Source organism: Aulonocara stuartgranti (genome assembly GCF_965226115.1).
Source record: "Aulonocara stuartgranti genome assembly, chromosome: 5".
Taxonomy (NCBI): domain Eukaryota; kingdom Metazoa; phylum Chordata; class Actinopteri; order Cichliformes; family Cichlidae; genus Aulonocara; species Aulonocara stuartgranti.
In genome coordinates this window covers 16,140,472-16,157,397 of record NC_138943.1, presented here as the reverse complement: position 1 = coordinate 16,157,397, position 16,926 = coordinate 16,140,472, and the positions used below count along the sequence as shown (strand labels likewise).

General features: G+C 39.0%; 1 protein-coding gene across 2 annotated transcripts; it reads right to left on the bottom strand.

Annotated features, from left to right (window-relative positions):
• Positions 1-202: 202 nt before the first annotated feature.
• On the bottom strand, positions 203-10,371 carry ddi2 (DNA-damage inducible protein 2). Of its 2 annotated transcripts, XM_082532443.1 has the most exons (11): positions 10,228-10,371; positions 9,901-10,072; positions 7,548-7,677; positions 7,119-7,385; positions 6,907-7,033; positions 6,619-6,746; positions 5,848-5,976; positions 5,564-5,667; positions 5,166-5,358; positions 3,136-3,184; positions 2,730-2,794 (listed from the first exon to the last, which is right to left on the bottom strand). In XM_082532443.1, exons 2-10 carry the CDS (start codon positions 10,036-10,038, stop codon positions 3,174-3,176), a joined length of 1,227 nt encoding a protein of 408 aa, XP_082388569.1. In that variant the 5' UTR covers positions 10,039-10,072; positions 10,228-10,371; the 3' UTR covers positions 2,730-2,794; positions 3,136-3,173. The 2 variants fall into 2 exon arrangements, with proteins under 2 accessions (XP_082388568.1, XP_082388569.1); XM_082532442.1 differs by lacking the exons at positions 5,564-5,667; positions 5,848-5,976; positions 6,619-6,746; ... (3 more) ...; positions 9,901-10,072; positions 10,228-10,371 and having other exon boundaries at positions 203-2,794; positions 5,166-5,346.
• Between the last annotated feature and the right edge of the window lie 6,555 nt (positions 10,372-16,926).

Genomic DNA, 16,926 nt, shown 5'->3' with positions numbered 1-16,926 from the left:
TGGGCTATTTTTTTCACCTTTTAGATTAGTCCAACTCATGGCAACATCATTATTTTGATACCACATATCCTTTAAGATGTCCATTTAAAAAAAAAGGTTTTTTTAAGATTATGGAAAATACTTTTTAAAAGCAAGATATGGAAACTCTTACTTTCTATACTTGGCATGTGTTTGAAAAAAATGACTTAAAAACTCACACACGTCTTTACAAATACTAGTTTCATTTTATTTGCAATTTAAAATTCCATACAAGATAAAAGTAAATAATTCAATCTGCCTGAACATTGTGGATAATGTACATGACTCAAATAAAGCCATTAAAAGTCCCGATAGATGACATACTGATGAAACGTCTGACATTTTTTTATTTATTTTTTTAAAAACTGATTATAAAATAAAATATGGATGTTTGAACACATGATCACACACTACGAAGAACTTACACAAAATAAAAGACTTCCTGAACGGGAGCTACAAACAGAGTTGTAATCTAGACATGGCAAAGCGCTGAAAAAAGTGGATACATACAGTACAAGATACCTTCGGTAAATAACATACTGAATCAATCAATCCCATTTATGATCGTACTTCGGCGAACCCACTCGTTATTTTATAGTGATGATAACATTGACATGTTGGGTTTCCCTTGTCAATGGAAATTGTAAACTTGATCAAAAATGATCAACCCTCCTTAACTGCAAAAGTTCTTCCAACATTGGGTTGTTGCATTAGGTTTTATTCAAAAAAGGAAAAAAAATCATTAAAATATCCACATTTGTGCTGAACAATCTCAAGCTCACCAAACAAAAGTTACTGTGGTATGAGTAGCAGGTAATGCTACTCCACTCTGAGATTGTTTTGTTTTATTGACGATTAACAAATTAGACAAGAGTAGTTGTATGATATGTCAAAGAGGGGGAATTACAATAATGTTTAATGGTTCAGTAATCAATAACGGGCATTTAATAATATATCAATGCTGAACGATGAAATGAGAAGAAAATCATTCTATGTTACCAAATCTCTAAAAACCAATGAAGTGGGTGAGGACCCAAAACATCTGCATGCAAACACACCTCACATTTCTTTTTAGCCAGAAAAGTATCAGCAGTTGTCCTGTTTCTTCTCGGATAGTCTGTACGACAAACCAAGAGACAGCATTTCCCTGTTTCTTTTACGTGGTCCCTGCTAAAAATGGGGACTGAGACATCTGGATTGGTAACAAGTTTCCAAATAAGACAGATGCTAATTTGGGAGGCCAGGGACTCGCATGATTGGTTTTGAGTCTAGGTGGGCACAGTGATACTGCGGGCTAGAAGTGCCAGCAGAGCTAGCTCCACAACCCCATGGGCTTGTTCCAGTGCCTCTGCAGCCTCCCTGGCAGAAAAGCCTGCTGCCTGGATTCTCTGGATGTGCTCGGCTGGAAACTGTTCTATAAAGGGATGTAGAGGAGGGAGAGGAGAGGCTGGAGATGAAGGCTGGGGAGTCTGAGCCAGAGGAGGAACTGATGAGGACAAGTTGCTTGAAACTTCCTCTGGTGAGCCCGCTGCCATTGACATAGGGCTGAGGAAAGTGTGCTCAGTTTGGAGGCCTAGGTTGTCTGGGGTATTGGTGCCAGAGGCTTGTCCATCTGCGACCCCTCTCCCATGCTGCCCCTCAGGAGGCTCCCTGAACTCCAGATCCTCAGGGGGATCAAGTGGAACCTCTGGCTCAGACTGAGAAAAGCTGATGTTACTCGCCTCATCTTGCCCACATCTGTCTGCCCTCCTCTCCTCATAGCTATGTGGACACTCTAGTGGTCCTTGTCCAATCACAGCCTCTACTGTATCACCGCCCAGATGTTCATTCTGGCCAGAGTGGTGGGGCGCAAGACACTTAGATGGTTCCCCATCAGACACAGCAGCAGCATAGTTGGCTTTGGCATCGCTTGGTTCTGCACCGGGTGTAATGGCAGTAGAGGGGGTAAGCTGGGTATTTTCGGGGATTGAGGTGCACGGTTCGGGGGACATGTTGTCTGTGTCCTGCCTGAATGGATTTGAAGGAGAGCAGGAGGTGCTGCGATTTTGTGACTGAGCACAGTTGTTGGATACCAGCAGCTCATGAAGCTCCCTAAGGGCAGATGCCAACGAGGGGATGCTTTCAGAGCTGGAGCAGTGCTCTCCATCAGGCTGATCCCTCTCAGAGCACACCACACTGTCAGAAGCAGTGGGAGACTCCATTTCAATTGAGTCAGGTTCCCTGGGAGCACCTGGACCGACTTCCGTTGTAACAGCAGTATCACACTCTGTCACCTCCTGCTCCATGGGCTGAATGGGGGAAAGTTCCTCTGCATGGGGAAGCATGGAGCTGTTCTCCACCTCATCTGATTCAGCATCCCCCTTTATGGCTCCAGGCTGTAGTTCTCCCCCTGGATCCTGGGATACGTAGTTCATGTCTGCAGGAGGGGTACACGAACGCACAACATCTGTTGAGGGACTGCTTAGAGGGGGCACCACGGAGTTGCTATGGAGAGGCAAAGGGTCAGGGTGGATATGGTGAGGTATAGAAGCTCCATCCTCTGCTGGGGATGAAGGCTGAGGAAGCTCCTGGAAGCCAGGTTGATCCTGGCACTGCCCTGGTGCTAAGGACTGCTGCATGGCGGCAGGGGCAGACTGAGAGCGATCCAGGGTTGGGTTCTGGGGTTGATCAGAGGAGAGGCTTTGGGAAGGGGAGGTGGCTGACGACGTTTGGCCTAAGGTTTTGGGTAATGAAAATGGTTGGGGCTGCGGTGAGGTAGCTTGTCCATCTGCAGTGTCTATCACAAGAGAAAATATGCCTAGGAATTAAACTGTGAACTCCAGTGTGGGACAGTAACTATGTCAATTTAATAGCTTTAGATCCAAACACAAATACATATTCTCTTGCCCAAATTCTTCAATGCATTCTATACTAACATACTTTATTCATTAATATTAATTATAATGAATTTCCTATTCTAATTCAATCAAATATAAATAATCACAATAAAATGCATCAGTAAATAACAACAAAGGTACAACACTGATTACCTGACCCAGCAGCAAAATAACAGCAAAATAAAAGAAACAAATAGCAATGGACTTAGCACTGGCAATGGACTTGTGAATTTTGCAGTACCTGGTTGGTAGGGCCCTCTCCAGCTGTCTCCAAATGCATCAGTGCTGTCCTGCTCAGGGGTTAGGGCACACACCACACACATCATGCAAAGGGACGGAGAAAGTTAGCAGTCACACACAGGGCATGCACCAAACTATCGGCCTTTTCACACACACAGATGTGAAAAGTGTCATCCAAAAATAAATAAATAAATTAAAAAATTCTCGGGTCTAGGTCCTGACAAAGAGGTTGCAGTGTACATCCCCATCACTAAACGTCAGGGGAGCTCAATTCAAAGGGTTGTTCAGCAGTTAAAACTGTGGGCTGATTAAACTGTCTCTCCTGACTCGAGTCCATTAACAACCTCCAGTCATTGCTGGGCATCACTGGAAACAACAACAAAGACTTAATGGGGCTCTTGCACAAATAATAATGTGAGTATTAAAGGGAAACTGAAGAGTCCTGTATGGGTGGAAAAGCACCACTTTCCACTGACAGTGTATCTGTGTTGGTAACTTTTATAAAGTAGGAGTGAGCGATGTCAAAAAATGACATAATTCCAATAAATTAAACTCTTATATTTCAATATTTTCTTTAAAAAACCTGTTTATACATTAGAAAAGTTGCCGGACAAGAAATGTTGTCATGTAATAATCCACTAACTTAAAACACTCACAACACCCTAAAGGAGAAACTTCACTATAGTGATGCCAAAGTATTTATTTGGTGCTGGAATAGCTAATGATGAACAGTTTAACCCTTTATCACACAACTATCAGACATGTCGCCTGGACTACTGTGAAATCATAAAACAATTCTCATCTTTCAGGAACCATTTAAATTTTCTCTCTAGCTCAACACAGTTAAGGAGTTACCGTATTGTAATGTCTTCATCTAGATAGAGCCGATTTTTCTCTCTGTGTTCAGACAGACCTACCTTGTGAATGCTTTGTGCTACTGTGATACACCAAATCAATCTTTAAAGCTCATATTCTCTTCTTTCCAAAACCCTTTGAATTTTATGTCTAACTCAAACAGTAAGAGAATTATGGTAATTTAAAAGAATGCTTGTAAAACGAGTCTGTGGCTAGACCGACGGCAAAAATAAAACGTTTGAAGCATTAAAGTGGTTGAAAAACTCACACTGTCCACAAAGTGAGACGGCAGGGGACCGACAAGCTGCCATTAACCATAACTGATGTTTCCCATGCTAACATTTTGTCATAGTGAAGTTAAGTAACTGCACAAATACAATGGGAGCGATTGCTTTTATTATTAGTTTTGTCAACACTGCAGACATTTTAAGCATTTTTCTTATATATATATAAAATAGATTTTATTTCACAATTAGAGGACACTTTTTAAAACTTTTAGTTAGATACAGATGTTGTCGGAGATTTTAAACAATAACGAGACGATAAGGCAACATTTAATCCTGTTTATGAATCTATTATTTCCTGGTCTGCCATAGATTCTGGTTCATATAAATCCCCACCCACGTTTCTGTTGGCACAACATGTTTTTTTCCATTTGTCTGCGTAGGAGGTTTCAAGTTCTGCTCTCACACTCTTCAGATCCATCTGCACTCGAGTCTACATCATAATCAGACAAATTTTAGTTGTCCTATATGAACTCACTATAATGAAACAGTTTTGAGGAAGCACTTTCAGGGACATGATTCGCTAAAACCTAATCTGAAGAGGTACTTTTAGATCACAATACACCTGGTACGGACAGTAAGGATGGTGAACTTTATAAATGGTAAATATATGTATATATAGTTTAAATCATTTTGTTTCATTCATCAGTTTGTTTTGTTTTAAGCCTAAAAAGCTTATTTCTGTTTTAAATGTGCTCTCATTTGCCTGACTGTTGTCTTATACTAAGGTACATTTAACTTGCTGAGGTGATGACATGAAGTGATCATGTGACTGCATAAATGGAGTTGAGAGTAAGAAGCTTTAAGTGGCACATGCAAATGTAGTTCCAACTGAGCTGGAAAAAAGCTCAATGAGAAACAGCCTGAAGTGCACACATAAACGGCTTCTTACCGCTTTCCTGTATGGACCTCTGAAGCGCCTCTGCCAGTTCTCTGTCAGCCAGCTCCTCTGGGCGGGCATCTTCACGCCCCTCTGTGCCGTAGGCTAGTCGGGCACACTCTGGCAGCTCCGCCTCAGACAGAAAGCGAGTTTCTGTGCCTGTAGTGCCGATGAGGAGGACGCTCTTCTTCAAGTCGATCGAACACTGCAAGAAAAACAGAAATGTATAATCCTAAGCTTTTCTAAAGTTTCCAGTGTTAATGTTGTTGACTGATCATTTTTGTCAGCGATATTTCTTTTCTGACAAAAATAAGAAGATAACTAAATAAAAACCGGGGCATGAGAGCAAAAACTCCCATGCGCCCCGTTTCTCATGAAAACACCACTGCTCAGATAAAAGGAGCTCACACCTGGTGTCTCTTCAACATATCCAGGCCAAGCAGCATATCCATAGGCTGGTCTTCCAAAATGGAGAAAGAACAAGGAAGGAAGTCTCCCTCTATCTGGACCTGAGCTGGATTATGAGGAACAAAAAAAGGAAAAAAAAAGAAAAAAAAAAGAATACACTGAAAATGTGATGCAGAGACTTAAATTTGGATTTACTAGAAGGCATAGCAAGATAGTTAGGCAAACATTTGTGACTGTTCTGCATAAAAGTAAAATTGTTCATAGTAGAAACACTCTTGACACAAACCCAAATGAACTCTGCCAATGATCTTCTGGGTGCCCACTCCTTTGGCGATCCCAGCCCAGCGTCTGTCCACCAGTCGCATAATGTTGCAGCGCTCTGCGCATGCTTGGCTCATGATGGTCATCTGGGCTCCTAAAAGTGAAGGAAAAAAAATCAGTGAAAACTAAAACCAAAATGTGTTTAAAGATACCTCATATGTAAACCACAACTACACACCTGTATTTGTCAGCCCATATTGCATGGGTACAATCCTATTTTCCACACCTATAAAGACCTGAAAAGCTGCTATAACAGTCCTGTCTCCACCCGACAAGACTGCTACCCAGACTGAGTACACTTCTTTAATGATTGTGAGAAACAAACAGAATCCCACACACTCTGATAAGTATTAGGCTGGTATTTTGTTTGTTTTCATACAGTCCTGCCTCGAGCCTCCGCCTTTAAGTGGCACATCTCCCTCTGATGCCACAGACAGCAAGGTGTTTGGGGTATTAAAAAGCCTCACCCTCAGAGTATGGAGCAAGATTGACGACACTTTAAAACCAATAGGATATCATTAAGCTTGTTAAAGAATTTATATTTTCTAACTGATGCCTGAAAAACCACCCCACAAAATAATGTGATTTATTCCTTTCAAAGAGAGCAAATGTAAATCATTTGGCATTTTTTTTCACATTGGAGAAAAATAAAAACAAAAATCTTTTAATTTTTTTTTTAATGTAATTTTATTGTGCAGCCCCACTACTGTTCGTATCAGGATTTAATGTTCATTACCTGAGTCAACAAAAGCTTTCACAGGGTGGCCATTGACTTTGCAGTTAATGTACAGCATAACCACCTGTCCAAAGCTTTCTGGGGCCTCCTCCATTGCTATGGTCATGTTTTCTTCCACATTGTGTTGCCTAAAATCAATTCAACAGTAAGTGTAAAAGAAAAATCACAAACAATTCATAAATAATAAACCAAAACACGCAAGTGGCAGATGAAAGTGAAGCTGTGCCTCATAGGATGAGGATTATTATGTGTTGTGAATGTCTCTAAGTGATTAACGTCTTTTCCTACCTGATGTCCTCTTCAATCTTTGCTTGGGCTTCCAAATCAAAAGGATCAGCGGTCAAAAGTCTGATTCTCTCCTGCTCCCTCTTGGCTCGATCCTGCTGTTGCTCCTGCAGCACTTTGGTGAAACGCTCTAAGGAAACACAATTATGCTAACATGGCCGACTCATTGTAAATTAAAAGACGACAAGCACACCCATTACTCTGTTTTAGTTCACCTAAGTCTCCGCTCAGCAGGGCCTCAGCGAGCGGCGGGTTTCTCTCCTTGAGGAGCGATAGCTCGTGTGGATTCGATAAAAGCATCTGCTGAAGTAAGGCGGGGTCGTCCAGCCCCTGAGGAGAGGACCCACGAAAGGCCATTGGCGTGGAAGGCTGTGCGGCACGCTGCGGTGGAGCCTGTTGCTGTGGTCGTACGGCACCACGTTGATTGGCTGAAGAAGAGGTGCCTGGGACTGTGATGGAACGAAAGTCAATACGGGGCAGACCTAAATAACAGAAAGGGTAGAAGATTAGCGTAATGCATAACGACATTATTATTATGTCACGTCTCTCGTAACTCATCCAACAACAATAAGATTCAGATTAAACATTTCCCTGATTAAAATACATACATAAACAACATGTTTATTAGTTTTCATGTGTATTACCTGGGAAGGCGGGCTGAGCCGCTGGTGGCCTTCTGTCAGCTTGCCGGAGAACCACCACGTCTCCATCCTTTACACCGTATGTCCCCAAGGCACGAGTGAGGTCTTTTAGGGGCTGTTCAACATATGTGATCTGTACAAAAATAAAAAACACTAAATAAGAAGAAATCAACATGCATAAGATTCACAAGTTTTTGCTCACATTTTATTTGACGCAGAAATGGGTGGACACTGGTCATACTTGAATAATGTGTAAAGATTTCTATTGATTCTTATCTGTTTCAATAGTTTATTTTTCTTTTCTTTTTGTTTGTTTGTTTTTTTTCCTAGTGCATGCCCATGCTACAGTATTGTTTGGCCTGTCCGTTCTGTTGATAAATTGATATACTCAATTAATTAAATAGCGGTGGCAGATGTTGTTTATAGTGTCAATATGGATCATTTGATCCCACTGTTACGTGGTTTCTTGGTGCGTATAATTACATTTTTGTGGATCTAAATTAGACTCTAGTGTTATGAAAATATAACATAAAAACTGGTAATTTTAGCACGTTGCTAGCTGGTTGCCACATGACGGCACCATAAAGCATGCGTAATTCAAATTTTGTAGATATAAATGAATGTTGTTGTTGTGAAATAAAATTGATAACAACACTTTTAAAAGGTGCATAAATGATTAACTTTTAGTTTATTTTAGCCCGTTGCTAGGCAACTTTATGATTTAAAAAAAAAATGTCATAGATAAGAAACCTAAGATGGTCTAAGATGTACTTGTGTTCAAGCATTGGTTACTCAACTTATGATGGTCTAGGAGGAGTTTGCAGACAAACATACACTCACACTCACACACACACACACACACACACTTTTCTGTGTGATTTTAAGAAGGTCTGATTTTTTCTTTTCTTTTTGCTGCTTATCTTTTATCATTTATATAGTTCTAGTATAGTACTTCTTTCTACTTGACTGACAATGAGTTATCTTAGTACTGTTAACTGAATCTCAATTCATCAAATTAAAGCCATATTTCCCACGTGACCATCATAGGTTTGCATGACAAACTTTCAGGGGAAATACACACTTCTTAACAGGGATTACAAAAAATTTCTAGTACAATGTTTTTGACAAAATGGGGAAAAAAGTTTCAATGGATGAAGTTAGGAATTTTCTTCTATCATGGTAGTATGGCTCTATGAGTATAGCTCAAAACAAATGATGTATGTTTGAAGTCCCTAAAATATTTTGGAGAATGTCAAAACCACAATTTTGCAGGTACTGATATTTTATTTCCAACTCCTCATATAGAAATCACAAACCCTCCAAATCAGATAAATAGTCACAGATACTATTAGTATTACTACTTTCACTTTTATTTAGCCTGGAAATTCCACTGAAATCTAATCTCTTTTAGAATGGAAACCAGACCAAGACAGGGGTTGATTAAATTTTCAATACCAACCACTAAAGCTTAAATGTGAAAAACACATTTTCACCCAACTTCAGTGTGATATTCCCCAGACACCACAACATGTTTCTCTTATTTTCTCTTTGTATCCGATGAGCTAACACGGAATGACCCTCTACTCCTCATCCTCACTTTCTGTTTCCAGTTTACCCACAAACACTGTGCAGACCAAAGTGTGTAAACGAAATGCTATATTTTGAAGCCAGCAGAAGAAACTGATTCAGGGCTAAAACAAACACTTATTTTCATTACTATAAATATTATTTCTTAAATGTTATATTATTTTTCACTTTGCATTTAATTGTTTGATCTACAGTCAAGTTTAGAGTCTATTTATTTTTCTTCCAATCTAACATAAACTACAGGTGCGTGTATTAAATGTGTTTAAAACTTTCTAAATCTGCCAGAATTAAAGGCTCTGGCGAGTAGTTTTACTTTTCGCTTTATTACTGTATACCACTGCTGCACTAACTTTATTATCCCCTTTATAGCGTGCTGAAACCCAAAGCTCGTCACGCAGTAAAACATTTGGTAGGTTATCACTTGTTTGGGGTTCTTCCTTCAGCCCAGATAACGTTAGCCTTATATCTCGAGCTACCAGGCGTACAAAACTCACTAACTCTGAATTAAACTTCTCCAACCATTAATTACCCGGACAACTATTAGCTTCCTTAGTTTGCCAGTGTGCTCACTTTTTCTTAGGTTAAGGCTACACACACTTTAGACGTGGGATACATAATTCTGGAAACGTGTCTGTTGTGGATAACAACGCAGGTTTCGTAACACTTCGTCCATCAAAACAGCAAAAGTCCGATTCATCCTAGCAACCCAGCTAGCTAGCTTAGCTGCTAGCTACGTTAGCTCCGTTGCTACATGTAGCATGGGTCTTGCCTGGATTTCCCCTGCTGGGATTCCTGATTCCAGCTCACAAAGTGCTACGAAGTCTCTCAGTTCCAGCTCCGGGGACACATCGAGGGCGAAGGTGGTTTCTTGGCGATCCCTCGGCGCGCAGAAAACGGTCACCAGCATCGCTTTTTTGGGGCAGGATCTGTGGACAAGTCCGCTGCAATAGAATGCGTTTAGTGTGGTGTAGTTTTTCCACAGGGAACCCCAGTTAGTTTGTGGATTTCCCCCCTCTTAATTAAGCCGACTTTCTGTAGAAATTGCGTCAAAAGCGAAAGTAGTTACATGAAAAGAGAGTGACTGCTTTGCACTTACTGGTAAGAAGCCTGATGTCACAGTTTCTCTTTTAACAAGAGCCAAACAAGTATTGCATCTCATTCAACCCGTTTTCTGGCATGTCGCAATACAGAATTTGCGGTCGTGCGTACTTCTTCTTCTTCTTCTTCTGTCGTTTTAACGGCAGCTTGCATCCGCGGTCGTGAGTAGTCTCTGTATTTTTTTTAATGAACTTTATTGGACAATCAATGAGTATACAACACACAGACAGATAAAGTATACAGAAGAACAGAACATGAACACACAAAACCAGGGGTAAAAATGAATACACGCAAAAATTCACACACACACACACACACACACACACACACACACACACACACACACACACACACACATATATATATATTGTTTTGAGAGCCTTTTTGTTGGTGGTGTCTGATACTGATTGTATGTACAATTCTACATCCTTAAGAAAATGACCGAAATATGGTGTTTTACTAGTAAACTTGAGTCCCTGTATTACACTGTCTTACAGTGTAATGCAGACACTAAGTGTCCACGGCACTTTTATTTTAACTGTGTTGTTTATTTATTGTAAACTGCACTATTTTTTATTTTTAACAAATAAATAACACTTTAAATAACACAATATTTTACCCTGTGATGATGATGATAATAATAATAATAATTGTTATATTATTATTATTATTATTATTATTATTATTATTATTATTATAACAGTTTCCCATCTGACCTTCTTATTATCTTATTTTTTCTTATAATCTTCTTACTATTATTGTTGTCTTTAAGTTTGTGAGTATACGTATTGGAGCAGCAGCAGTCAAAAAGGCATATCAGAGACTCTAATTCCTGAGTTATGAGGAGAGCTGCTGCCATGTTTTTCCAGCAGCTTCATCAAAAGTGTGTGGTACGCCAGCAACTCAGACGCGAACAGGTAAGCCCTTTGGAGGATCATAAACTCTGCCCAGAAAACAAACAAACTAAAAAAACGTGCCTCTTTGGAAGAGCCTTTCAGCTCTCGCTGCCTCAGCAGAGCAGCCAGGATCATCTAGGACACTTCCCACCCACTAAGATGCTGTCATCAGGTCCACCTCATCATTAACAAAGAAAACAGCTTCAATGTTCCACATGTACAAATACACCCAAGTGCAGTTACTCAGCTGCTCTATTGTAATGTAGTGTATTATATTGTGTTTCTGTTACATTTTTTTAAATCAGTAATCTGATCTAATCTCAAGAATGAAAGTGTTTCTTTATTCATTTCATTCATTCACTTCTAAAGCTAGTATCTAAAGCTTCATCAGCAGTTCTGAAGTTTCACTGTTTTGAAAATAAAATGCAATATTATATATGTTAAATTTCTCATTCTTATAAGCTTACCTGTCTCTGACAATAAGACAGAAATAAAAGTGAATACTTATGACTAGAATTTGTCCTAAATTTGTTTACACAAACAATGTGCTTAAGGATATTTTAGGTCTACTATATGCAGGACACGACTTGTCCTTTATTTCTCTCTATTTTATTTTAAACCATCTGAATGTGCACAGGTCCTGTAGACATTTAAAAATGCTTTGTATACTTATCTTTCTCGACCAAAAAAGTATTTAGTATCAACTGGGGGGAAAAAATATGCCAATAAACAGTAAAAAATGTGTACGTGCACATGTAGAATATTATGTGGTTCTCATGGTTGATTTCTTATGTGAACCATATTTAATGGTTGTTTGAGGGTTACATGCAAAGTTGTAAAGAATTTAAGGTTAGTAAAACAAGAAGGAAATAGTTTCAAAACAGGTTAAACCAAAAGATACTAAAGAGAATTCATTTCTGGTACTGCATAAACTGTGAAAGGGAAAAATGCATTTAATTTATTTTAAATATGAATATGAATTAATAATGAGTAATAACCACTGAGTTTCAACACAGTTACTATAGAAGTACTGACAGGAGAAGCAGTGATATGAAACCGGTTATGAGGACTTGCTGTATGGTGGAAGAGTTTTGACTTTTTTTGGATGGAAAGGGAAAAAATGACTGGAGTAAAGTCGGAGTTGCCACGGTAACGCACAACATTAAATAAATCGCTTCTGTGGAGCGTGCTTTTTATCAAAAGTTCATGCCTTTACCGTGGTGTCAGTTTCCTACGGGTTTTTTTTTTCATTTTGAGTTTTTCTTCTTTGCACACCCACAGTACATAAAAGGCTTTTCTAACCACATCTATCCTGTATAATTCCAGGCAAATGTTGCCTCTATTGCAAGAAAAAAAGAAAAACCACTTGTTCTGCACATTCTGGTGCAGAGGCGTGATTTGCTTGGTGCAACCAAAGGTGTAGAAACTTATATGGGCTGGTTAGATGTGGAACAGCCAATGAAAAGGAGAAAAAGAAAATGGCTCTCATGGCTTTCATTGATATTATTATTTTAAATGTGCTCTGTTTTTGTTCAAAGGTACCACATAACCTATAATGTGGATGTCCATTAATGCAATTGCTATGTGTTTTCAAAATGGCATATTTGAGCATAGTGATGAACGATTCTGATGTAACTTCAGGTTATCTGCTCTGTATAATGTACTGGGAACTTGCACCTTGTGGGGTGTTGTTCTATTTGATGTTTATCTAAGTCTCAGGTTCTCAGAAGCATAGCTTTTAAGTGGTACAAGGTAAGGATTTCACATCTAACTCTAATCTGACTTAGTGGTTGCCAAACCTTTTCTGGCATGTACAATTACGAAAGCTCACACCGCACATTGATTATCTTTGAATGTCCTTACTCTAACTATCCTGAAAGTCTAAAACAACTTTTTGTTCCCTCTGTTTCAAGTTACTCACTATGAAGCTCTGATCAGTTCCTCTTTAACGTCCCTTTGTATCTAAAGAAGTTGAAAAAGAATCTATTATGTTTCAGGCTTCTGCTGATTGGAAGGAGTCACATATAAGCATCAGTTCCTCGTCATTTTTTCACTTCTTTAAACATGTTTGATTTGGTTGAAAGTTTATAACTCTTCACTAATTTTGAAGCCTGTGATTTTTATTTTTGATAACTGAAGCAGTTGTTACTGGAATCATGTATAGGGAGAGGTGCTGCTGTGATGTTTGCATAGTTTTGCAGGTTCTGAGAGGCATGCTCTCCATTTGACATAAGGCTACATGTGAACTGGTTGTGTTAATGTACGGCAAACCCCTTCCCCATCTCAGTGGTTTACAAACTTTTTTTTGCCATATACAACAGCAGAGGTTATAGACTAAGAAGCTATGATCAGTTCCTGTGATCAGTTACACTATGTCAGCTAAACAAAGCTTTCAGCAGTGATTAAAGTGCACAAATGAAAACAGAAGACTTTCAAACAAACGTTTTCATAGTGTAGATTAATAGTGTTGTTAATCGATTTTTTAATAGTTTTGTCACTGATGTGCAGAGAGGATAAAACAACACATGTACTGATTTTGATATGTTGGTGTCACAGTCACACCAACATGATGAATAAGTGTTTTCAGTTTACAACATTTACAGGCAATCTAGAGCTTTTTACTCATATGTATCTAGATTTTACTCACAGCATTCAAAGTTGGGAATTCTTGATTACTTAAAGACTAATGATAACCTTGTTTTATGTTTCGCTAGCTCATTAGTGATGATCTCTGTCTCTGGCTGCAGTGTTAGCTTTACGTTGTCATTTCTGAAAAATGCAACAAAAACTCTCTGTCTCTCTGTGTCTTCAGAAACAGCATATATCTTACACATGGTTCATCCTGTGAGTCAATTCAGTAGAAGGTGTGTTCAAGGGACACTTCATGACACAGTCCAGTGTACATATTCTCCCTTTGGCCTGCAACGTTGTTTATCTATCCAGGTTATTTCATCATTATTTACTCTGTTTGGGAGATTGAGGCTGCAGAACTGTTTACCTTGAAGTCAACAAAGGTACACAGCGTAGACAATGGAACGACTAACTGGCATTTACCTTATGGTATTCAACTGGAAACTTATCTCTTTCTAGAAGTCAGTAATCTGCAAACATGGCTGTGTGAGCGGTTTCTTATGGGAATCATTTCACAGTGCAGATGAAATTATTCATTGACCCATGTCAAGAGTTACAAGAGGCTGGTGTCGCAGACAGGATTTATGATCAGCGGTGTGCCCTCATTTATAATCTTACCTGTCTGAGTGCTTCCTAGAAAGAAAGTCATAGCAATATAAAACTGCTGAAAAGGAGAATCTTTTTTTAATTTCTGAAAAAAGACATTGCTTTTTAAATTTAATTGAGGAGCTGTCATGACACACTAAGGTCAGATATGAAGTTCCACTGGGTTCAGTGCTCGAACCAATTCTTTTTACATTTTACGTGCTTCCCTCGGACAGTATCACTCAACATGCATTTTGATTGCTGTGCACATGATACCCAGCTCCATTTATCCATGCAGCCAGATAACACATAACAATTAGTCGAACTGCAGGAAGTCTTAAAGACATAAAGACCTGCATGACTTCTAATTTCCTTCTTCTAAATTCAGATAAAACTGACATAATTGTACTTGGCCCAAAAATCTCATAATATGACTGCTATTAGAATTTGGTGCTATATAAGTAAAACTGAATTGACTTTTTCAAATTTGTTTTTTGGCATTTTGAGTTCCTTAACACCTCTCTCTCTCTCTTTCTGTCTCTCTCTCTCACTCACTAGATGACTTAATATTGTTGCGAGAGAGCCACATATGTCTTTCCCTTCACTTGTAACCAAGAAAGGAAAGCGAAGGAGAAAGCTGGCAGAAGATCTCTGCTTTTTGTTGTTTTCTTCTCCATATGGAAAGGAATCTCTGATTTTATGTGTGTAGATAAACACATAAGTTCTTATTTTTTCATTGTATCTTTAATGTCTGTAAGCAAGATGGGCAGACTGTGATCATAAAGGGATAGGCAAAGTCAGCAACAAAGTTTAGGTAGGCTGCGGTGTTTAAAACATGCTCAGTAAGACAGGATGGATCCATGCTTTCATGTTCACGCCAAAGTCTGTATCAACCATCAGAATGTTGCAGCAGGAATCGAGACTCGTCCAGCAAGCAAGTTTTTCTAATGTGTTTCCAACCTTTTTTCCCCCAATTCTGGTGAGTCTGAACTGGAGCCTCAGCTTCCTGTTCGTCTTTAACGTCCCTTTGTATCTAAAGAAGTTGAAAAAGAATCTATTATTTTGCAGGCTTCTGCTGATTGGAAGGAGTCACCTATAAACATCAGTTCCTCATCATCTTTTCACATGTTTGATTTGGTTGAAAGTTTATAACTCTTCACTAATTTTGAAGCCTGTGATTTTTATTTTTGATAACTGAAGCAGTTGTTACTGGAATCATGTATAGGGAGAGGTGTTGCTGTGATGTTTGCATAGTTTTGCAGGTTCTGAGAGGCATGCTCTCCATTTGACATAAGGCTACATGTGAACTGGTTGTGTTAATGTACGGCAAACCCCTTCCCCATCTCAGTGGTTTACAAACTTTTTTTTGCCATATACAACAGCAGAGGTTATAGACTAAGAAGCTATGATCAGTTCCTGTGATCAGTTACACTATGTCAGCTAAACAAAGCTTTCAGCAGTGATTAAAGTGCACAAATGAAAACAGAAGACTTTCAAACAAACGTTTTCATAGTGTAGATTAATAGTGTTGTTAATCGATTTTTTAATAGTTTTGTCACTGATGTGCAGAGAGGATAAAACAACACATGTACTGATTTTGATATGTTGGTGTCACAGTCACACCAACATGATGAATAAGTGTTTTCAGTTTACAACATTTACAGGCAATCTAGAGCTTTTTACTCATATGTATCTAGATTTTACTCACAGCATTCAAAGTTGGGAATTCTTGATTACTTAAAGACTAATGATAACCTTGTTTTATGTTTCGCTAGCTCATTAGTGATGATCTCTGTCTCTGGCTGCAGTGTTAGCTTTACGTTGTCATTTCTGAAAAATGCAACAAAAACTCTCTGTCTCTCTGTGTCTTCAGAAACAGCATATATCTTACACATGGTTCATCCTGTGAGTCAATTCAGTAGAAGGTGTGTTCAAGGGACACTTCATGACACAGTCCAGTGTACATATTCTCCCTTTGGCCTGCAACGTTGTTTATCTATCCAGGTTATTTCATCATTATTTACTCTGTTTGGGAGATTGAGGCTGCAGAACTGTTTACCTTGAAGTCAACAAAGGTACACAGCGTAGACAATGGAACGACTAACTGGCATTTACCTTATGGTATTCAACTGGAAACTTATCTCTTTCTAGAAGTCAGTAATCTGCAAACATGGCTGTGTGAGCGGTTTCTTATGGGAATCATTTCACAGTGCAGATGAAATTATTCATTGACCCATGTCAAGAGTTACAAGAGGCTGGTGTCGCAGACAGGATTTATGATCAGCGGTGTGCCCTCATTTATAATCTTACCTGTCTGAGTGCTTCCTAGAAAGAAAGTCATAGCAATATAAAACTGCTGAAAAGGAGAATCTTTTTTTAATTTCTGAAAAAAGACATTGCTTTTTAAATTTAATTGAGGAGCTGTCATGACACACTAAGGTCAGATATGAAGTTCCACTGGGTTCAGTGCTCGAACCAATTCTTTTTACATTTTACGTGCTTCCCTCGGACAGTATCACTCAACATGCATTTTGATTGCTGTGCACATGATACCCAGCTCCATTTATCCATGCAGCCAGATAACA